The sequence below is a fragment of the Hydra viridissima genome, unplaced genomic scaffold (assembly GCF_058129835.1).
Source record: "Hydra viridissima isolate aposymbiotic clone 2 unplaced genomic scaffold, HvirCarnegie_v1 scaffold_8, whole genome shotgun sequence".
Lineage (NCBI taxonomy): Eukaryota > Metazoa > Cnidaria > Hydrozoa > Anthoathecata > Hydridae > Hydra > Hydra viridissima.
The window spans coordinates 700,937-724,962 of record NW_028324307.1 but is presented as its reverse complement, the minus strand read 5'-3'; the positions used below and the strand labels follow the sequence as shown (position 1 = coordinate 724,962).

The 24,026-nt window shown below is 30.9% G+C and overlaps 1 protein-coding gene and 1 pseudogene across 2 annotated transcripts in view; one reads left to right on the top strand and one right to left on the bottom strand.

Moving 5' to 3' along the window:
- Nucleotides 1–4,008: 4,008 nt before the first annotated feature.
- The window catches only part of LOC149884414 (uncharacterized), a 59,959-nt pseudogene continuing 39,941 nt past the window's right edge, over nucleotides 4,009–24,026 (top strand). Inside the window, exons 1-4 of the transcript XR_016455024.1 lie at nucleotides 4,009–4,220; nucleotides 12,230–12,490; nucleotides 15,457–16,767; nucleotides 18,720–22,709. The product of XR_016455024.1 is annotated as an uncharacterized LOC149884414 (transcript). The remainder of the gene's footprint in view (nucleotides 4,221–12,229; nucleotides 12,491–15,456; nucleotides 16,768–18,719; nucleotides 22,710–24,026) is intronic.
- On the bottom strand, nucleotides 6,168–6,698 carry LOC149884415 (uncharacterized). Its single transcript, XM_090096069.1, has one exon. The coding sequence runs from the start codon at nucleotides 6,696–6,698 to the stop codon at nucleotides 6,168–6,170; it is 531 nt and encodes a 176-aa protein (XP_089952195.1).

Genomic DNA, 24,026 nt, shown 5'->3' with positions numbered 1-24,026 from the left:
GCGAATAAATATTTTGGCCCGATCTGGCATCGTCTTATTACGCAAAATCTGTAAAAAACTACATAAGTGAGAAAAAAATAAACTTTGTCGAAAGAGATGATGACCCTTCAAATATGACTGAATGTGGTCCGATTTATGATTTTTGGAGTGTTCTCAAATGAAAAGTGTATGAGATTAACTGGTAAGCCGAAAACCCGAGAAATTGTGCAACAGAATAAAGTATTGCCTTTCTAAAATTGATAAAACTCCTTTACAGCGCCTTTCTGAGTAAACTCGGCGCTGATTAGATTACGTAAGACGCAGTGGTTTGATTGAACAAAATTATCTTAGAGTTTTGTATGATTGATTGTAAATTTTGCCATACGTCCCAGTAAACAAAAGACGTCTTTTAGACCATCTAAGACTTCTCTAATTTTTATCTATTATTGATGTGTATATTTTAGACGCATATTAGACAAGGCTGTGGAGTCGGAGTCAGAGTCGGAGTCATGGAGTCGGAATCGGAGACGGAGCTCATTTTGGCTGGAGTCGGAGTCGGAAAAATTGTATCAACTTTGACTCCAGTTTAAAAAAATCTTTCAAAGTTTTATAATTTTCATAAGGATTTTATAGATGTTATTCATTAAAATATTTTATGTTCTGTCAGTCTAAAGCACAAGTATCAAAATCTAGCCCTCCAGTTGTTACAAAACTACAAGTCTTTGGATGCTCTGAAAGCTGTAGGATATCCAGACCAAATGGGAATTGTAGTTTGCAACAACTGGAGGACAAGGAGTTTAACATGTTAGTTTAAGGCCTTAAAAACAGTGATAAGCAATAGGGTATTTTGCAGCTTATCACTGAGAATCATAAATCACCTCCCTTGTGCTCTCCTCTACCATCCCTTAAACTTGATAACTTCATGATGGCCCAACCCCTTACTTAAACTGTCTGAAACTGTGCTGCTTAATAGAAAGCTAGGCGTGCCACCACCAAGCACTAAAGAGCTGCTCCACAAACAGAAGGCTGTAAGTATTTAATTAACTTTGCATTAGAAAGACTGTAAGTATTCAAATAACTTTGTTTCTCTGGAGAGAGAGAGTATTAGAAAATTAGTGATTGATGAAGGTGTTAAAAAAAAAGAAGTACTTAATGAATCTCTCAAGCGACGCTTTGTGTTTCTTAACAGAGTGAACTATTTCACAATCAATGTTTGATTTTTTTTTGAAAAAAATGAAGTAGTTACCAAGACATTGGCAGTAAAAGACATCAAAACTATTCACACTAGTGAATTTCTCCAGGTCTTAGTAAAAAAGATTCTTAAAGAGTATGAACTTAAAGAAGAACAAGTTCTTTCTGTCCAACTGACAATATTTCAAACATGGTTTTGACAAATTCATAATGTTATTAGCGACTGCATAAAAGTTTATTGCATAACAAGAGTTCAGAAAAGCTGTTTGTTCAGATATTGTTTTCTATTAAATATTGTTTAAAACACTAAGTGATTGCATTATTTGTATCATAGTGATGAAATAGCCAATGTTAAAATTTTACTACAGCATATTTGTTGTTACAAATTGGTCACTTATGAAGGAGTTGGAATCGGAGTCGGAGTCGGGAGTTGGAGTCGGAGTCGGGAGTTGGAGTAGTAGTCGGAGTCAAAGTCGGAGTCGGTCCATGATAAAATCAAGGAGTCGGAGTCGGAGTCGGAGTCGGAACAGCAGCTTACCGACTCCACAGCCCTGATATTAGACATCGAAAAAATTTCTAATTACAGAGATTCTATTTATGTTCAATTGTAGACGCGGTTAAGTATTGATGTATTTAAGATGTCTTTTATAGATCAGTTATAACTGAAAAAAAAAAAAATTAACTCACGCCTATAAGATAGATGTCTATTTTGCGTTCATTCACGATGTGAATTCAGACGTCTTTTAGACCAGTTTTCAAATGTTTGTTAAATACATTTTAGATATCTTTTTGCCTGCTGGGATATCAACACAAAAGAAACCAAAAGAAACAACATTCCGAAAGTTGAAAGCCAGTGTCTAAGTTGACACCTGAGAAGTTCGAGAAACTAAAGCAAGAAAACAAAAATACTAAATCGGTGAAGAGTTGCTTATGATGAAAGCTGGAACCAGTCAACAGTCAAGCGTGTTTACCAACTAATTAAAGCTGTTTTGTGCTTCTAACCACAAAACAGCTTTAATTAGTTGGTAAACACGCTTGACTGTTGACTGGTTCCAGCAAAGCAATCTTATCGTGGTTCCTCAAGAAGGTAACCTTTAGAACAGTCTAGAACAGTAGCCTCTTAAACGATTCTGTGCCATTTAAGTGGTCAAAAGTGGCAACCGTTTAAGTTAAGTAATCATTTAAGAAATGTGGAATAGAGCGAGCTGAAAGATGGTTCTAGAGAAAGTTGCCTGGATGACGGCAAAGATTAAAGAAAGGTGCGGAACTTTGCGCTGTTCATTGTAAATGTCACCATTAATTGGCTTGAGTGACACAAAAAACGTACTTTTCTTACCACATAAACAGATCACCTGCCAGATAATCAGTAAATAATAGTTAGTAAATGACTATCAAAAAGTCATATAGTAATCATCAAAGCTTATTTACTCTCATTTAAAGTGATATCTTTTTTTAAGAAAATTTTTAAATTGTTTTGTTTTCTTTTTGGTTTACTTTAAAGATTTCTTAGACTTTTTAAAGTTGCTGTAATTTTTTAAGAAAACTTTAAACGCAAGATGTTAATCGAAAAAAGAACATTTAATTAAAAAATGTTTATGAAGAATTTAATAAATAATAGTCAGCGCTATAATAATAGTAAGAGCTATTATTATTTTAAAGAATTTAATATAATAATAGCGCTTTAATAAATTGATATAAACTAATTTTATTTCGTTGCCAGTAGTTCGTTGTCAGTAGTTACTCACTAGCAAAGTCCAGTAAATGAAATACTTTGGCAATTTTTTTTTTTCAACGATTTAAAAAAAAAATTGCCAAAGTATTTCATTTACTTGACTATCCTAGTGAACAACTAGCATAGTCCAGTAAATAACAATTTACCACTCATCAACATCGTTATCCATTTGCAAAGGTAAATAAATAAAGGTGTGTATAATGTTTTTCTGAACATTTTTTGTTTGTATTACTTGTGGTTAATCATATTGCTGCAGCATTTTATAAAAAATTTCTGTATATTTTCTTCTGTATATGTAATTGAGACAAAGTTTTGCAAGTTCTTTCTTCAAATTTTGCAAGATGGAATTTCAAATTTTGATATTTCCGTAACTGCAATTCCAGTACAATACCGTAATACTTTAGCTTCTTTAGATATTACAATTTCCTGCCCATATCTTTTGTATCTGTTGATTACTAGCGAAAAGATTTTTACTGATCTGTTAAAAGTTTAGCACTCATCATCAAAGCAATTGCCTGATGAATTGCTTTGATGATGGGTGCTAAACTGTTAACACAACAGTAATTGATTGCCTGAATTTACTTTATCATCTTCCTTTAGCCCCGGGGTATAAGCATAATTTTGTCGTGTTTGAAACGATTCCTTGAATCTGCCCTAGAATATGGTTTCTAAATTTTTTTGCTGTTGTATTAAACTAGATAAAAGTTTAAAAGAACTTTAGAAAAAACTTACGAGCATTTACCGTTTTTTTCAGGAGATAAAAAGGAAACTTTTTAACTTTGGATGGTCGTAAATTTAAAACGAAAAGAGATTTTTGATGAAAGTTGAAATCAATGTTTTAATCCAGCTCATGATAGTAAAAAAAAAATTCCTGGTCATTCCCTTAAAATGTGTAATTTCTCCCATGCCCCCAGTGAAGTTGTTGTTATTCATATTTTTAGAATGAGGAAATGTTTTTTGATGATAGCTGAAATAAAATTTCAGGTTGTTGGAAAATTATAGAGAATGTTCCTATGAATCTGTTCCACCAATCAGATCACGTCAAGTTATTTATCTCTAATCAAAATGTTGAAAATAAATAAACTGACATAAGCTGATCTTAAAGCAATCTTAATGTTATTGACTTTAAACAGACATCAGCGTGCTTGTTTACTTGCGTGAAAAATTATTTTGTAGCCTGAACGTTTTAGTTTTTACTTGCAAAGTTATTTTATATTAATTTTTGATAAATCATTTAAATGTAATGGTAATTTTTGACTAACGTTGGGATATAGTTTTGATCAATTTTTACGTAGCAAAAGGAAAAACGAACAAATCGGTGAGTTCAAATTTTTTGTTCTAATATCTTTACAATCTTTAAAGTTTCACTTTTTAAGGGATTAGCAAAAGTAAAATGAAAGTTTTTAAAGGTTGAAAGTTTTATTGGTTAAAAAATTGGGTCGCCATAAAAGTAGTGTGCTAAAGAATATTCTTTCTTTTTACTTTTTTTATTTTTTCTGCCTTTCGTTTCTTTCTTTCATTTTTATCATGGTTTTATTCGTAACTTAAAAAGATTGTTCTTGGATGAATGAAAATTGTTATGTTTTAACATAAGTAATAATAATAAGATAATTATATCATTTCAAGATGTTTTAAATTTGACCAGCACTTTCTAAACAAGCATGATTTGACCAACATGCACTAACTCCCTTGTATCAGAGTTATTAGTAGATACTTTGTAAGCACTTTCACAGAGTTTTGACAAAAGTAATAAATTGACTATGAGGCAGGTTTACTTTTATACACCACGCACATATATGTTTGTAGTGAATAACGCGTTTCTAAAATATATGAAAATTTCATTTCTTTATAGACAAAAGAATATTAAAAGTGATCTACTAAGCTAAAGGTAAATAGGTATCAAATCAATGCAATACTTCTTAAAGTCAAGGTTATTACTCTAAAACTATAAGCTTCCTTTTACATATTTACACTTAACAACAAGAAGCCGTAAATTCAGACTGTCTTAAAAATAATCTACACAAATAAGTTCCTGGAGGATACAACACTCTCCCGCCTTTAATGTTTGATTGCAAGAGGAATGTCATTTTCATTTACAAATGTTACTTTAAGGAACAAATTTATTTATGGGTCTATTTACATGTCTAAACAATCCATCTCCTTGTGAGTACTTTACTATTGCCGCACGTGAACAACCATCACTTAATGCCAAGATTTTTTCGACTTTTGCAGTCTTCCAGAGCAAACGTGATTTCTTATCTTCTTCTATCAAAATATTGTCGACAGTTATTTGTACGCTACCAATACTTCATTTAGATTTATGGAACTCCCACAGTTCTGTTAGATACTCACTCTTCCATCGTTTTATAAAATGTTCAAGAACTGTTTGGAAATGATAATATTGTTTATTTAACTCATGTTCAACATTACTATCACTATAAACACCATTTAAGTTTAATTTTTGCCCAAAGAGAAGATGATTTGGTCTTAAGGCTTCTACGTAGGGTTCGTTATATACAAAGGTTAGGGGGGAATTGTTAGTTACAGTTTCTATTTCTTGCAACAGTGTTAACATTTTTTCAATATTTAAACGAGCTTTACCAACGACTTTCCACAGACATCGTTTTACCATTCTTACCACTCTTTCAAACAGCCCACCCAACCACCGTGGCAGCTAGGACATTGAATTGCCAAGCGATCGATTAGTCACTTCAAAGAGTTGTATTTGTTCAGCAACAAATTGCGTACCATTATCAGATAGAATTTTACTTGGTACGTCTCTTCTAGCAAAGAAACGTCTTAGTCCACGAATACATGATGTAGATGAAAGATAAGAAACCAAATCCAAGCAAATAGAACGGATACTAGCACAGGTAAATAAAAATATCCACCCATTAAACATAGTGCCACAGTTTCCATAAATATTCTTTACAAAAAACAGCAGTATGCGTAAATAGGTTGTCATTACCTAAACGACTCAAAGGTAGAGGTGGAGAAGGAGGATACATATAAGGCTTTCCTTAAAAATGCCGACACAGGAAACACTTTAAAATGGTATGCGAACCAGTTGTCTACACTGAGAAATCCAAAACTTAGTCCTCAGCTCTGAAAGAGTCTTTATCAAACCATTGTGTTTTTCTCCAACTTATGGAAATAAACAATCAATAACTTAGACAGCTGACTACTACGAAAAACAAAAATTGGAAATTTAGCTTTATTTGGAATTGGAGCATTCTGAATTCTTCCATGACATCGAACAATTCCGTCAATCTCTTGAAGTCCAAGATTTTCTTTTGAACTGTTTGTAATTTTTGCTTTCCATGACATCACATTGTTCATATCGCACCCACAGTATCTTTGCACATTCAATTTCGTCAGGAGATAATGTTGGTGTCATTGTGACATGTGTCTTCTGAACCTGACCTTTTAAATTGTTTACAAATCGCAGAATCCAGCCTGTTACTCTGTTTAATCGTTCATAACTACTAAAACGTTTAATATCAATAAATTCAAGAAGAATGTCAATGGAATTGGTGGCAGCTAATAAATACAATTTACTTTCATTATCTTTATGTTCAATTAAGTTGTAAGAGGGCCATGGAACGAAAACGTCATTAAGATAATCAGGGCTTTTAAACCAAATGTCATGATCAATGATGTATTTGAAGGAACATCCATGGGATATAATGTCAGCAGGATTTCGTGTAGTCTCCACATAATGCCAAAATTGAATAGGAAGTAAATCACGAACTTTTATCAATTGATTTTGTACAAATGTCTCATATGTTTGATTCATATTATTCAACCAATGAAAGCAGATAGTGGAATCTGTCCAACAGAAAATGTCATCAATGTTCAAGTTTTTAAGTTCCTTTCTCACAGTAGACATCAGAGAGGATAATAAACCCATCGCTCTTAACTCTAGTCTTGGAATAGTTGATTTATTTACGGGGGCCACTGTAGATTTAGAGTATGAGTGACACAATACAGTGTGATTCATTTACAATACATCTAAGATAGATACAACAACCAAATACTTTTAGGCTTTCATCAGCAAAGGCATGAAACTCAAGTTATGTATCAGTGTTAAATAAGTAAGAGACAGTTAGAATCCATCGAGTCAAAGATAATTTATTTAATAAACGAAAATCTAGTATGATGTCGTTCCACTCATCTAAAGCATGTCCAAACAACAAGTAGTTGCAAGAAAATTTTTCAACATACAATCTCTGAAAGAAACACTAACATCTGACAACGACAGGATTAATAAGTCCCATTGGGTCAAAAATATTGGTAATAAATTTCATAACATCTCTTTTTGAAGGAATTTTTTTAATGGCTTGAAGAATTTTAATTAAATGAATGTCAATTCATCCGAATCTTTATCCAATGCTTGACCAAGTACTTTAGTTGTATTATTTTGTTCATAATTATTTAACTGAATCTTTTGTTCGAGTTCAACCAAGTTTGATTCAAACTTTCGAAGATTGAAGTTTGCTGCTGGCAAACAATTTCTAGCTTTATTGAAGAAAATTGAAATCTCAAGAGTACACCAAACAAAGAGGTTGTTAAGCTTGGACCTGCATTTAAACAGTCATTTAAGGATGGTCCATCAATAGAGCAGGTGGCAGGGGTTTGATGCAATAAGTGTAATTATCACTAATTAAATCATGGCTGAGTTTAAACGGTAACCCAACTTCTTAACGATTAGAATATTTATTAAATTGAATTTCATTTTTAAAGTTCTCATACGCTAAGTCGTTAATGTCAGATGTTGTTGTTCCTATAGTTTCAGAATCCCAAAAAGATGACATAGAATTATGAAAACAGTTTTATCATTACCGAATTTAGAAGCAATTTTCAAAGTATGAGAGTCAAATACACCACAACTATATGAAATGCCAAAAATATTTCAACTCAATAAAAAACCAACTTTCAAAGCAACAGGACCCTTAACACTTCTAAGTATCTCATTATCTGCAATATACCAATAGAAATCAGCACCACAAGTATAGAAGTGCAAATATGTCTTTAAAACATATGCTTAAACTCTTTGTCGAAAATTACAAAAAGTTAAATATCTATTTAAATCACTCTTTTAAATTAGTTTACTTACATTAAAATTCACTAGATAATGTGAGGTCTAAGACTCTTTAATTATTATGGAAAGTTTTTGCTTTGTTTGGTAATGCTAGGTTGTTTGGGTATTTATGGATGAGATTACAGAGTTGCCCTCAAAATTGTGAGGGTGTGTGTGTGGTTTGTGTAAAGTTCGTGTAACGGTAGTCTCCTTGACTTCTAACGCTTTAGACCTATCTAAAGCTTAATAAGAAAATCTTTATAAAAATAGTAAAGATATTATACACAAATCCTTTATCGAAATATAAATAGTTATAATATTTACTATACTTATTTTTCATCTAACTTAATAAATACTCTCAAATATTTAATTCAAGTATCTTCCGAAAAAATCCCAAGAGAATCCTTTTTATTTTCTCTTCAAAAATTTCAAAGATAGTCCGCTAAATTTTATCAACTGTTCTTTATCTATGTTCCTGAAGATACTTCTTATATCAGGATTTGCTGTCGCTGCCACACTTTTTCCCCCTCCTAATTTTATAATTGATTGCGATTACTTAGAAATCATAATGACATTATTACAAAAATTGGCTTTAAACTCATAACAAAAATATTATTAAATATATTTTTAAGCTACAAAAAGTTACCTGGCATGTAGTTTTAATTGAAGTTTGTTCAATTTATCTAAAGAAAAGAAAGGTTTCTTAATCCACAGTCTTTCCGACAGAAACAGTGAGTTGCTTTGAACCAAAAGTTTTCAGAGCTAAGGTGTTCCCTGAGGTCTTTCTCTATCTGATAACTCTGGTATTCAGGTCTAAATTTTATGGCAAATGTATGGCAGCTATATAAACCAAAATAAGTTACTAAACTTTAACTAAGTTAAACACCAATATAGTTATAATTACCTTCATAACACGGCCGATGTATGGATCAGTCCCTGAAAGTTTTTTTCTACATTTCGAGCAAAGCATGGAATTAAGGTCAGGGTTATCCGTTGAATAATTTTTCCAGAATGTAGTTTTGATAAGGTTTGAATAATCATTTTTCTTTTATTATTGGTCTTACGTCTTTGACTTTCCTAAAGCAGCAAATGCAACACTTTTCATCGAAGTTAACATATTCTTTTGCGTGTTTACTTTAAATAAATGCATCAAATAAAAACTTCTGATATGGATTGATAATATTAGCATGGATATATCGGCCATATCAATCAAACGTCAATATAATGACCGCAAACATACTTTCAGTTTGTATGTCAACGCGTGTGAGGAGTTATTATGCAATTATTAACAATTAGCAACTGGTAACTTTTACTTATTGTTAATAATTAAAGGTGGCTTTGCGTTGTTTTTATTTCAATGAAAATATTAAGGGAAAATAATGAAAATTACATACCCCTTGTAAATTTCAATTTTAAACAAACATTTTTAAATACTGTAAAAGAAAAATTGATCAATCACAAACATTTCTGAAAACCTAAATACAGTATCCCCACAGTATGGTTCCTAAAAACCTTTTTCAATTTTTTTTTATGTTAAACTAGATCAAAACTCAGCTACAGTTTTCAAACTCCATCATGAAAAGTTTTGCATTTAAATATTAAGACCATTTGAAGTTATTTCAGGGGGTAATTGGAGGTAATATGCTTTGGATGATTACAAATATTAAACGAAAAGAGATTTTTTGATGAAATTTGAAATCTGTCGATAAATTTTGATCTAGTTTATAATTAAGCAAAAAAAATTTTATGATTAAAGGAGACGTAATTGTAGGAAGGGGGCAGTTAGGGGTCGGGGCGAGGTTGGTTTAGCTCCAATTACCCTAATTTTTTGAAAGTCATCTTCATTCATCACTAACATCAACATACTAGAAATTTGAGTATTCCCCATGGCTCTTAGTTATTTATCTTGAATAACAAAATTCCTGGGCACTCTCCAAAAATATATAATTTCTTTCTAGGCCCCCACTTAAAAAAAGTTGTCTTTTACATTTTTTCAATGAGGAAATGCTTTTTTGATAATAATCAAAAAAGAAACTTTCTGGGGATGTTGCAACACATCCCCAGAGCATGCTCCTTTATACCGTGTAATATTCACCATCTTCAATCAACAAAAATTTATTTGGGTTTATTATAGACGCGAAAGTTCTTTCGAGGGTAATTAGACCGACAAGTGAGCTATAAAACATGTTATTCTTGCGAAACATATCAATCCTTCATGTGAATTTTAATTTGTTTTCAATAAAAATTTATATCATTATTTTAAAGAAAAAAAATATTAGAAAAAAATGAACTTTCATCGAATAGTAAAAATGGAATTTCTTTATGTTCTTTGCAAAAATGAAACTTTTTTGAAATATTCTTTTTTAGATGACAGATGTAATATAAATAAATGCTTGTAGTTTTAAAAAAAAAGTCAATAGCTTAAAATGCATATTTTTAGACTTTGCTTTAAGCATTGTCAATCGATTTTACCTTCAAGTTTGTTTAGTGTATTTGTTTTGACCTCTGAGTCAAGGTTCCTTAAAACAGATGTGACCATTTTCCTTTTGATTAACATTTGTCTCTGGTCTCGAGTTGTTAGTAAATCATAAGAATTGTCGCGAACCTCACTAATTCAAATCAGTTTTAAGATTTAATGTTGTGATTGGTTTGTCTTTAATGCAACTGCACATGTGAGTCCGCCTGGAGTTTTGCCTGTCTCGTCCTTTTCTACGATAAAATATGTAATATATTTGAGTGGAGTATAACTTAAAGATTATGTTTATAATTCCTTTCGTTTTCCCTCCTCATATAGTGTAAGATTAGCAAAAAGTAAAAAAAAAAATTATAAGCATGCTCATCTTTCTTAGGCTGATTTATAGTTGGGTTGATTTTTCAAAGAGCGAAAAATTGTCCGGACAACCGATGTCCGTGAGTCATGACTCAATAACTTTTTCATCTTTTTTACATCCGGATTCGTAAATTACAAGTTTCTAAGTGGCTCAAGAGTTTCAGTCAATTAAGTACGCATATGTAGTTTTTAACACTGGCCCCTAGTCTAAATTTTGATACTTAAATTTCATGGCTTTAGCAAGCACACTAGCAATATCTACTGTGTAGGGTTTATAAACAATACATCTTCATTTTCGTCTATTTCTTTCATTGCGACAGCAGTTTTAAATAAAAATACACACAGCACTCAATCATCATTAATATCCATTTAAATTATTTGAAAAGTACCGAATGAAAAAGAAAATTATCTAAATGATCATTTGGTTTGCCTTTTCAAATGGTTAAAGTAAATATCGTTGTTTACAAATTCCTCTTTTTCTGCTCTTTTAAAGACCATGTTACCTTTTTGTTATCGATTTTTGATTGCTGCATAACCAATGTGTGGCAATAAGGAGTCGTTTTTAATAGTTTCACTTTTATATATTGTGTCTATCAGTAAAATAAAAAAAATTGGATGAAATAAACACAAAGGAGTTACGTTGAGATGTTCAATGACTTTGCATGGGCGAAGCTCATTATCTTTTGAAGAAGTTGGGAAGGCGGTGGTTCAGCTAGAGCTTATTTTTTAAACACACGTCTATTTGCTAAACAAAAAAAAGTTAGTAAATCTGTATTTTTTTAGACTTAAATCCGCTTAGAAAATAAATAATAAGATTGTATACATAAAACTGTAAGTTTATATCTTTAGATATCTACCTTTACTGACTTGCAAACAAAACAAAATAAATGTTAAGATTACTAAAATTAGTGAATGTTTTGTCTATATTGCCCTGTACACAAAATATTTGCTAAATTTATGGTTGACCATGATTAATGTTATCTAATATATCGGAGATGGGCGAACATCTAACATAAAATGTTTTAACACTAAAATTTTATATCATCCATCTAAATAAACGTGTAAGTCAAAGTGTTCCCGCGCGTACATTTTAGAGAAAGAATTCATTAAGTTTCTTCCGCTGAAAAGCTAAGAAAGTAGATAAGAGCTGACCTGATACAGAAGCTATGATGCTTAGTCACTAACTAATTTCTCACTAAAACTAACTTTTTAAATCCGTTTCGAGCCTTTATGATCAAGAACTAAATGGGCTATTAGTACCATAGTTCAGCCTGTCTCATCTAAAGAAAAACTTTTTTAACAAGGCTGTGGTATTTCTAAACGGTTTTTTAATGTTAATAAAAATAAAAGGATGAAATACTGATTTAAAAAAATGAGTGGTTGAAAACTGAACGCAATAACTCTTGTGTTATTTTAGGCGCGTTCATCATGGACCTAAGAATAAAAAGCATTTTAATTGACAATATCTCTCCGGAGTGGAAAAAATTTGCACGTGAAGCCTCTTTTGATGACGCTGTTATTGATTATATCGATTTATACAAACACAGTGATCAACTGAAAATGGTAGAACTGCTTAAAAAACTCGTTTTACGAAATCCTTCCGACTTTATGTCTGTTGTCGAAAAATCTCTTATGCAGATGGGTAAAGCAGATTTTTTGAATGAGATGCAAATGCTTCGTAAGTGCTGCCCCTTTTTTTATTATATTACTTGTTTTTAAAGTTGATTTGCAGTTTTTTAAGTAAAATAATTTCACAACTGTTTTTTTATAGCGTCATCGTCCTAAAAATGTAAGTTTTCTCCAAATTTAAACATTAGCTGAATTATCTAATTAAATTAGACGTTCTTAAAGTAAAGACCTATTTTATGTCAAGAAGATAAAGTTTATTCTTTGAATAAAAAAGAATTACTAACTATTTGCACGTTATTCCTACTACAACACACAAATCCACAACCATGTGCAGATCTTTTTTATTTAAACATATGTAGTGATAATGTGACCGAAGATGTTTAGTCTTTGAGGAATGAGTTTGTTTTGTTTGGTTATGTTATCGTGTTTGAGTGTTTATGATTGGGTTGTTGGGTTGCACTTATATTTGTGTGGATGTGTGAGGCTCGTGTATAGTTTGTGTAACGGTAGACACCCAGACTTCTAACATTTTTGACCTAAAGACTGGCTATGTAAAACTTGAGCAAGTTTAACGTGATGTTTTTTAAACAAAACGTCAGTATAAAATTTCGGTTTATATCTTAAGTTAAAGCTGGGGTAGGGCGGGGCTAATTGAGCATAGAGGCGAGTTGGGCAACTAAAATATCTCAAATGACAAAACATCTAACGGATGAAAGATAGGTATATATAATGCTAATACAATACGCATCAAATGGTTGTTAGACCACGGTCAAGAGATGCACTGGCATTTTTTCGATTTTGGACCAAAAAAGCAAAAAAAAAATTTTTTTCCTATTTCTCTCTTAGATTCATAAAAAAACATTTATCTGGCAACACTTAAGTGTTGAGATTTTACCCATTTATTTGACTTTGATTATACTTAGCCATTTTTCCCTAAGTATTATAAGTCTTATTATAACCTTTGTGTTGTTAATGAAAAAAAATTAATAAAACGGCATCGGAGAAAAAAATTTCGTTGGGTAAACATTTGAGGTGCATAAACACTTTTAAATTAATCATTGTTAAATACTCTTAACAATTTAAAATAGTACCTGAAACTCTTTTTTTAAGAAAATATATTAATGCGATATAAAACTATTAAATTTTTGCTTCTTTTAAAAATATTTTTACTTATACAGTATTGTGAAAAATTTAAGAGCCGCCAAAAAAAAAATCACAATTTATTTTTGTTTTTAAATTTTTGCATAACTGAATATATTTTTCTGGTAAAAAAATAATAATAATAAATTTTAGAAATTAGACAAACAAAATAAAAGATAATAATAATGATAAAAACTTTTAAATAAATAAAAAAAATGTATTTAAAGTTTTATTGGTAATTTTTATTTAAAAAAAAAATGTGAATAAGTTAAGAACCACAGAACAAAAACCGGTAATTTTTACCTAATACCACGTAATTCAACCATGAATTTTTAAGCACTCATTTGTACGATTTGGCATTGAGTCTATTAAATTATCTAAAATGCGTTTGGGAACATTTCCAAGTATTGCTGGTAAAATATTGCGCAACTCCTAAATCTCTTTGGTGCTTTCTTGGCAATCTCTTTATCAAGCCAACTCCAAAGATTTTCAATGCAATTTAGGTCTGGGCTATTTGGTGGCTAAGTTAGAGGCTCAATACTTTTGCTTTCAAAACATTAAGAGACAAATTTAGCCCTGTGAAATGGTAAATTGTCTTGCTTGAAAATGAACGGAACGCTTTGCTCAAGTGCATCAATTGACGGTAACAAGTTGTTATTTAAAATATCGACGTAATAAATAGAGTTTAGTCGACCATCAAATAATTTAAACATACCGAGACCATAATATGTCATGCACCACCATATTCTAACCGACCCGCTACCTTGTTTTGTTCTTTGAACGATACAATTGAGATTACATTTTTCTGAAGACTGCCTGCGAATCATAATTTGATTTTTTCGGTTATCAACCTCGATATTCATCTCATCACTGAACATTACTGTCCTCCATTTTTGATTAGACCATTCTTTGACGCTTTGGCAAAATTCTTTTCGCTTTTTTATGTTGTTTGGTAAGTCGCGGTTTTAGAACAGCTTTTTTCCATAACATATTGTTAGCTAATAGTTTCCTACGCACAAGTGATTTCGATGCTTAACGTCCATTTGAAAGCTTCCATTCCATTCTTAATTCATGCGACAGTATAGTTCGATTTTTCTTCGCCAACCTGATTAAAAGGCGATCATCATTGGGTGTCGTCAAACGTGGTCTTCCAGAACTTACCCGACACCTTTACCCCGCTGGGGTAGGTTGAGCAGCTATGTGGGGTAAGTTAAAAATAAAGTTAGTAAGTTAAAATTTTTATTTCTGATAAATTTCTGATACAATTGTTTAAATAAAATGGTCTGCACATGGTTGTGGATTTGTGTGTTGTGGTAGGAATAACGCACAATAATTTTTAATTTTTTTTATTCAAAGAATAAACTCTTCTTGACATAAATTGAGAAAATTTAAATAGTTGGCTTGGAAATGTATTTAATGCTCTTCAGTAATTTGATAATGAAAAAGTAAAAAAAAAACCACCAAAACTCTTTCGCAAAATGATAAAATATATAATTCTTTCGAAAGCTAAAGTATTAGGTGGTTGAGGTCGAGCGGAGAAAAGGGTTAAAGGTTAAGGGTTAAGACTTAATAGTACTTTGAATCCAAATGGAATACAATTTACTCTCTTAATTGTCAAAAAACCCTTTCCTTACACGCAAAAAAAAAACAATCCTCTATATTTCTAAAAAAGAGAATTTTTTTAAATGTTAACTAATTTGTCATTAAATCTTCAAGAAAGCATCAGTAAAGCCATGAGAAGTCTATTACACTGTATCAGAACGGCCTAATCAAAGATGTCTAGTTAAAAGACTTTTTTTGATTTGTATAGAAAAGAGAATAATGCTGTTGCTTTAATGTATTTCAGCGTTATAAATTCATATATTTCTTGTTTAGATGCAAGTTACCAGCTGAAAGCATTTTACTTGAACACTTTTCGAGCTACGCTTCGAAATGGACAGAATCAAAGAAATGACCTCAACTATCTCATCAGTAAACTAAAGTTAGCTTCTATAGAAAAGGAAGACTTAGAGATGGATAATGATGACTTTAACGAATGGGAGTTCTTTCGTCATAAACAAAACAGTTACAAACCAATAAAGTATGAGGAGGTATTTGATGAAAGCTCACAGTTGATTTTGATTTCAGGGCCTAAAGGTATTGGAAAAACAAACTTTCTACAAAGTTGTCTCTATCATTGGGCAAACGGATTACATTGGGAAGACTTAAAGTTTATTTTTTACTTTGAATTTAGTAAGATCAACAAACTTCAAAATGTTTCAAACATCAAGCAACTCATAGAGAAGTTTTACAAAAATATTTTGAAGGGATATGAAATTTCTTCGTTTGAAAGGACAATGTTTATTATTGATGGATTAGATGAATTTCTTTACTTAGAACAATTAGTTAATTATGAATTCTCAAACAACGTCTCAATATTAACAGCGCTCGGGGATATCTTTAGTTTAAAAAACTGTAAATGTGTACTTAGTGGAAATGTCAAAGCCGTACTGAGATTCTGCAGGACAGTTAAAAACAGCGAAAATGTTGCATGCATGCAGATATTAGGTTTTAACATCAACGGAACAAAGAGTTTCTTAAAAGATCTTTCGTTGAGTGAAACTCTGAAAACTGACCTTGAAAATCTCTCTATATCGTCTCGCAATGGAGCAACTTTGCTGTCTGTACCACTTTATTTAAATTCAGCTTGTTCAACATTGTTAACTTTTAGCATTCATTCAGTTAAAACAATAACCGAACTGCACGCGCTGATTTTTCTGTACTTTGTGCAACAAAACTGCGAAAGTAAAGACTCATTTGAGCACTTTATGCATACAAACCAGCAGCATATTTTAAAAGTCTGCGAAGTGGCTTTTTGTCTAATGGACAGAGGGAAAGTGAACGTTTCGCAAAACGAACTTGGCTCGGTTTTAGATGAAAACGGTTTTGAACCACTAGGTTTTATAAGAAAATCTATCGTAACTCTGCAGTATCAGTTTTCTCATTTATTTTTAATGAAATTTTGCGCTTCTGTTCATCTGCTATTCCATGTAAATTCTCACGATATTATTACTAACGAAAGATTGCGCAACTGTTTACCCTTTATTAGTGGTTTTATTCATAGTAACGAGAGAAGCTTCTTGAGTCTAATTTGCCAACTAAATAAGCCTTTACATAAACAGACCAATTGGCTCAGAGATATCTGTGGTAAGAAATATTATTTTAACTGCATTATTAGTTTTGTCTTTCTGGGATCAATTTATCTGTATTTCGTTTGCCACTTCTAAAACAAAACAATGATAATAATTATACTCATAAAATCTTAACACTTTTATAACTAAAATGTATCTAGCTTCAGTGAGGTTTCAACTTTAGTTTTCGGAATATGGTAATAGACTTTGCTATGGCAATTTCTGAATTGCGAATTCTGAAAAGCAGCAAAAAATAAGAACCTTTTGATGATTTAAATTATTTCTTCTAAAACTCTTAATGCTTTTAATGAATTTAATGAAATCACAACTCATTTCGTCAGGTTAGAATTACTTTGTTCTATCTCCCACTTTAAACGTTGAAAGAAAGTTTTTGAATTTTTCTGTAAGTAAAAGTTACTTAAAATTTTACTTTTACTTTTTTAAGAAAAAATAACTTATTCTAGAAATAGTTTATATCTAAAGAGACTATTTAGAAAAAAAATTTTAAAAATAAAATGTATTTTAAAAGTAATCATTACTTAGTAAAATCAACAGTTCATTTTCTGCCAACGTTTCAAATTGGAGATAGAACAAAATAATTCTTACCTGACGATTTGTGATTTTGTAAGATGCCAATTTTTCAGATTCGTACGTTATATTTTTATGAGTCATTTATCTGATATGTCTGTAAATTGCGCGCGTAGCTTTAAGCTTTTCGACCTTGAATCAAACTCGGAAGATATAAATTAATTTGCTATAAAGTAAGCATTGTTGTCAGGAAGATCCTAGAAAATCATTTATAACAAGCGCCAATTATTCTGAGTTGTTAAATTTTGTCTCATTAATATCGAAAAGTGTTCTTGCTGATAGCATTAATCTTCTTTAGGTAAAGGTTTTTACGTCAACGAATCCATAATTTTAAAAAGGGATAAAAGAAATACACAGCTGCATCTTGAATTAAAAATACCATTTAATACATAGTTGATAACTATTGTAATTTATAACTATTCGATAGCTATTACAATTTAAGTTTATTCCATTTTTATTCATCGTCAAACTTTTCTACTAAAATAACGACTTAAAACTTAATTTGCAAAAACTTTCAAAGCTTGATTTTCGAACGAGACTTCTAATAAAAAGCGCCTGGCTTAAAAAGTCTATGACGTTGAAAACTCACTTTGCTGAAAGCTTTCTTAGAAATCGCTTTAACAGAACGTAAGAACCATCGACTAACATTTTTTCGAACTTCTTCGACAATGTTTAGTTTTGAGATCAACTCACGCAATTCTGTTTTTTCTCTAATGATTTTAAGCAAGTTCTATTTTTAACGTCGAAGTTTATTTTTGAAGTGAGTTATTGGCGAAATTTTCAAGATTTAGAATAGAATGTCATTTTTTGTTCATTTTGTTGTTTTATTTGAATGTGTAAATCTATGAGAACAAAGTCGTTGCAATAATAGGCCGGGTGAATAAAAATGAGCAATTGCTTTTACTCAGTAATTGGTGAGCTTTACGTGAATAAAAACCTCAACAACTTTTCTTAAGTTTTTATTCACGTAAATTTGAGCAATTACTGAGTAAATTGCTTACCTTTACGTAAATAAAAATATGAGAAAAACTGCTGAAGTTTTAGTTCACGTAAAGCTGACCAATTAATGAGTAAAGGCAATTGCTCATTTTTATTTACTCGGCCTAATCTCTTATTCAAGCATTAAGAATGACTCGACTTATGAGATGAATTATTGTTGCAGTCTTAAAAAAAAAGAAAGTCAAACTTTGAAATAACATTCCGCTTAGGTTTTTTGTTTGATTTATGATTAAACGGTTTTTTTTAAAATGCTACACTCTTTGATAAGTTAAAAATTTACAAACTTTTCTAATGGTTTACTATTTGCAACAAAATCATATATAAAAGCTAGTAGACTATCTAGAAGATAGAAATTTAAATATACCTTTCTTTCTCTTTCAGAACACAATGATCGAAAGCTTCTCATCAACTGCTTAATTGAGGCACAAGTTTCAATTACTGTAGATTTGAAAAAAGCGATTGATAACCAACAAACAAAAAAAATCGAGAACGAAAACGAGAAAGGAAATGATCAAGAACCTAACCAGAGTCATATTAAAGATACACATGGTGAGGCAGAAATCAACAAAAATTGCATACAAAAACGTAAAGATAATATTTCAAAAATAAAACACGCTTTTTCAGTAACACATTTGGACGATGATAAAGTATCAGACATAATAGTTATTTTCGTTGTCATTCTTATTACTATTATCCCATCATTACTTATTTCTAAGAACTTCAATGATGCTAAGATCTTATATTACCAAAAGCAATATGATAATGCTGAAAAATTATTTAAAGACGTGGAAAATGTACAAATAACAGTTTTTGGAGAAAAACATGTAGACACGCTTAATACAAAACACTGGATTGCAATGTGCTTGTTAAAAAAACAACAATTTATAAGCGCTGAAAAAATGTTTAGAGATGTAGAATATATGAGAAATGAAGTTTTAGGAGAGAAACATGTGGATACAATAAATTCTAAATATTGGATTGCAAGATGCATATATGACAAAAAACAATTCGATAACGCTGAAGAAATGTTTAGAGATATAGAAATTATACGTAAAGAAGCTTTAGGAGAGAAACATGCAGATACACTAGATACGAAATACTGGATTGCAAGATGCACATTTGATAAAAAACAATTCCATGACGCTGAAAAAATGTTCAGAGATATTGAAAAAATGCAAAAAGAAGCTTTAGAAGAGAAGCATGCTGATATATTATTTACTAAATACTGGATTGCAAGATGCATATATGATCAAAACCAATTTGATAACGCTGAAAAAATGTTCAGAGATGTTGGAAACTTACAAAAAGAAAACTTCGGAGAGAAACATGCGGATACACTAAATACTATATACTGGATTGCAAGATGCATTTATAATAAAAAACAATTCGATAACGCTGAAGAAATCTTTAGAGATGTAGAAAATAAACGAAAAGAACTTTTAGGGGAAAACCATCCGAACACACTAAATGATAAATACTGGATTGCAAGATGCATGTATGATAAAAAGCAATTCGATATTGCTGAAGAAATGTTTAGAGATGTTGAAAAACTGCAAAAAGTAACTTTCGGAGAGAGACACTTGGATACACTAAATTCTAAATACTGGATCGCAAGATGCATATATGGTAAACGAACGTTCAATATCGCTGAAGAAATGTTTAGAAAAGTAAAACACATTCAAATAGAAGTTTTAGGAGAGAAACATGCGGAAACATTAAATACTAAACACTGGATTGCAAGATGCACATATGATAAAAAACAATTCGATATCGCTGAAGAAATGTTTAGAGATGTTGAAAAACTGCAAAAAGAAAATTTTGGAGAGATTCATGAGGATGCAATAAATACAAAATACTGGATCGCAAGATGCATATATGACAAAAAAAAGTTGGATATCGCTGAAGAAATGTTTAGAGAAGTTGAAAATGCGCAAAAAACACTCTTAGGGGAGAAACATATGGATACAATAAATACTATGTTTTGGATTGCAAAATGTAAATATAAAAAAAAACTATTCGTTAACGCTGAAGAAACGTTAAGAGAAGTTGAAAAGTCGCAAAAGGAATTTTTAGGTGAGAAACATGTGGATACACTAAATACCAAATTCTGGATTGCAAGATGCATACATGATAAAAAACAGTTTGATATCGCTGAAAAAATATTTAGAGACCTTGAAAAATTGCGAAAAATATCTTTAGGAGAGAAACATCTGGATACGCTTTATACTAAATACTGGGTTGCAAGATGCGTTTATAACAAAAATAATTTCGATAACGCTGAACAAATGTTTAGAGAAGTAGAAAATGTGCAAAAAGAAGTGTTGGGAGAGAAGCATGCTTATACACTAAATACTAAATACTGGATTGCAAGATGCATGTATGGTAATAAACAGTTCAATAACGCTGAAGAAATGTTCAGAAATGTTGAAATTATGCGAAAAGAAGCTTCAGAAGAGAAATATGCGAATTCACTTGATACGAAATACTGGATTGCAATGTGCTTATATAAAAAACAACAATTCGAAAGCGCTGAAGGAATGTTTAGATTTATAGAATATATGCAATTTCAAGTTTTCGGAGAGAAACATGCGAATATATTAAATATTAAATACCGAATTGCAAGGTGCTTATATGAAAAGCGACAATTCGATTACGCAGAAAAAATGTTTAGAGATGTGCAAAAAATGAAAATGGAGGTTTTAGGAGAGAAACATGCTGATACACTAAATGCTAAATACTGGATTGCAAGATGCATATATCATAAAAAACAATTCGATAAGGCTGAAAAAATGTTTAGAAGCGTTGAAAAATTGAGAAATGAAGTTTTAGGTGAGAACCATAAAGATACAATAAATACTAAATATTGGATTGCAAGATGCATATATGATGAAAAACAATTCAATAACGCTGAAGAAATGTTTAGGGCTGTTGAAAAAATGCGAAAAGAAGTTTTAGGAGAGAAACATCCAGATACAGAAAATATTCAATGTTGGATAGAAGCATGTTTAAAAAAAAAACAACAAAACGATAAAACTAGTAATAATGAAAAAATGAAAAAAGATGTTTTAGGAGAAAAGCTTGAAGATAAACTAACTACAAATAATTTGATTGCAAGCTGCTTACATAAAATAAAACAATTCGATAATGCTGAAACATTGTTTAGAGATGCTGAATATATTCAAGTAGAAGTCTTAGGAGAAAAACATATAGATACACTAAATACAAAACAATGGATTGCAAGATGCACATATGGTAAAAATCAGTTCGATAAGGCTGAGGAAATCTTTAGAGACGTTGAAAGTATGCGAAAGGAAGTTTTAGGACAAAAACATGAAGATACATTACTTTCTAAATTCTGGATTGGTTCGTGCTTACATAAAAAAAAAAAGTTTGAAAACGCTGAACAAATCTTTAGAGAAGTAGAAAGTATGGAAAAAGAAATTTTAGGAGAGAAACATTCGAGTACTATGGTTACTAAATCCTGGATTGCATTATGCTTATATGATAAACAACAATTTGATAGCGCTGAAAAAATGTTTAGAGATGTAGAATATATGAGAAATGAAGTTTTAGGAGAGAAACATGCGTATACAATAAATTCTAAATATTGGATTGCAAGGTGCATATATGATAAAAAACAAATCAATAACGCTGAAGATATGTTTAGGGCTGTTGAAAAAATGCAAAAAGAAGTTTTAGGAGAAAAACATGCAGATACACTAAATGCTAAATATTGGATTGCAAAATGCTTATATGGTAAAAAACAGTTCGATAATGCGGAAAATATGTTTAGAGACGTTAAAAAATTGCAACAAGAAGTTTTAGGAGAGACACATCTGGATACGCTATATACAAAATACTGGATTGCAAAATGCATATATAATAAAAAAATATTCGATAACGCTGAAAGTATCTTTAGGGATGTTGAAAAATTGCGAAAAGAGGTTTTAGGGGAGAATCATGTTGAAACACTAAATACTAAGTACTGGATTGCAAGATGCTTATATGAAAAACAACAATTCGATATTGCAGACGGAATGTTTAGAACTGTTGAAAAAATACGAAATGATGTTTTAGGAGAGAAACATGCCGATACACTAAATGCTAAATACTGGGTTGCAATGTGCTTATATAAGAAAGATCAATTCGATAAAGCTGAAAATATGTTTAGAGATGTTGAAAAACTCCAGATGGTAGTTTTTGGAGAGAAACATGTGGACACATTAAATACTAATTGCTGGATTGTGTGTTGTTTATATAGAAAACACCAATTTGATAGTGCTGAAGAAGTTTTAAGGGATTTAGAATGTCTGCGAAAAGACTTTTTAGAAGGGATTCATACTGATACGCTTAATACTAAATATTTTCAATGTTTGTAAATAGAAATTAAGCAATTTTATTAAATATAAAAGAGCGCGTTATTAGTTTGTTTGGTTTTTTGATTTAAGGTTTTTTTCATTCATTAATTATAACTTTTCAATGTAAAAACGTAACCTCGAGAATAAACATGTTGAACTCACCATGAAGTGATCACAACAGCAAAATTGTCATGAATTCGAGGCGCTTAACGAGAGTCGCTCTTTTTGTTATTTTATATTATTATTATTATTTTTAGTTATTTTATATTATTATTATTTTTAGTTATTTTATTCTCTTCTAAAAGCTGTAAAAGTAGGCAGAAAAAAAGTCAGCTAAACAGCTAAAAAATAAAAGGCAAATACACTGAAACCTTCTAAGTTTTTGAAAAGTGTTTTGCACATTGCATATTGTTGTGCAGTAGTAGTTGTGTTGGGTACTGAAAGTTGTGTACAAAAGCAATAACAATAAAAATAACAATAGCAATTGTATCAATTGTACTTCATAAAAATGAGGGTGAGACTCAATCTGTTGTTTAATTACTTTTTGTTGTAGATTTCAACCATTTTTCAAAAATTTTTAAAACAATAAAAAAAAAGGATCAACAAAACATTTCACTTTCTAAAATAAAGCAATCCTTGGTAGGATAAAGAAGAAGTTATACTAAACTTCATTTCATTTAACTGTAGTAATTTTTTTTTTAATCTGAGTTCGCTGTTATAAAGCTTAGCAGCGCTGACTTGAAGAGCAGTTGACAGGTTAATATCGCAAGGAGGAGTAAAAAAAGAGAATAGCTCGCGCATTTTTTTAGGGTGGAAGGCTAGAAATGTTGGATTAAAGTATTTGTTGAGTAACATGTTTTTTAGAAATATTTTTTTGTCTTTATGGCTTACGGTGTCAATGAAATTGAGATTTATTTCTTAATCTAGAGCTCACCAAATTGCTCAAATATTTTCTTTACTGAGAGCAACTTCTTCTCTAACTCCTTTTCATAAAAGAAGGAAAAGTTATAGGGAGGTATAGGTTCAAGAACTGTGAGGAAAGATATATGGAGGTTGGGAACAAGGTTTAGGGTCTGGGGATTACTTGGCCCATATCTCGAATCGAATATTATTAGCAGCACAGATCATATATTATTTAAGACCTATGCTGATATCCATGCCGCCGAGATGGGGGGTGGGGTTAGACTGGGAAGATTCCCAGGGCCCCGTATGTGTACAAATAATTCTTTAAAGTAATTTTTAAAAGATTTAAATAGTTTTGACTTTTAAAAGATTTAATTAACTTTTATTTTTCATTTTCAATGACCAGAGCACGCTTCTTTTGGTCCTG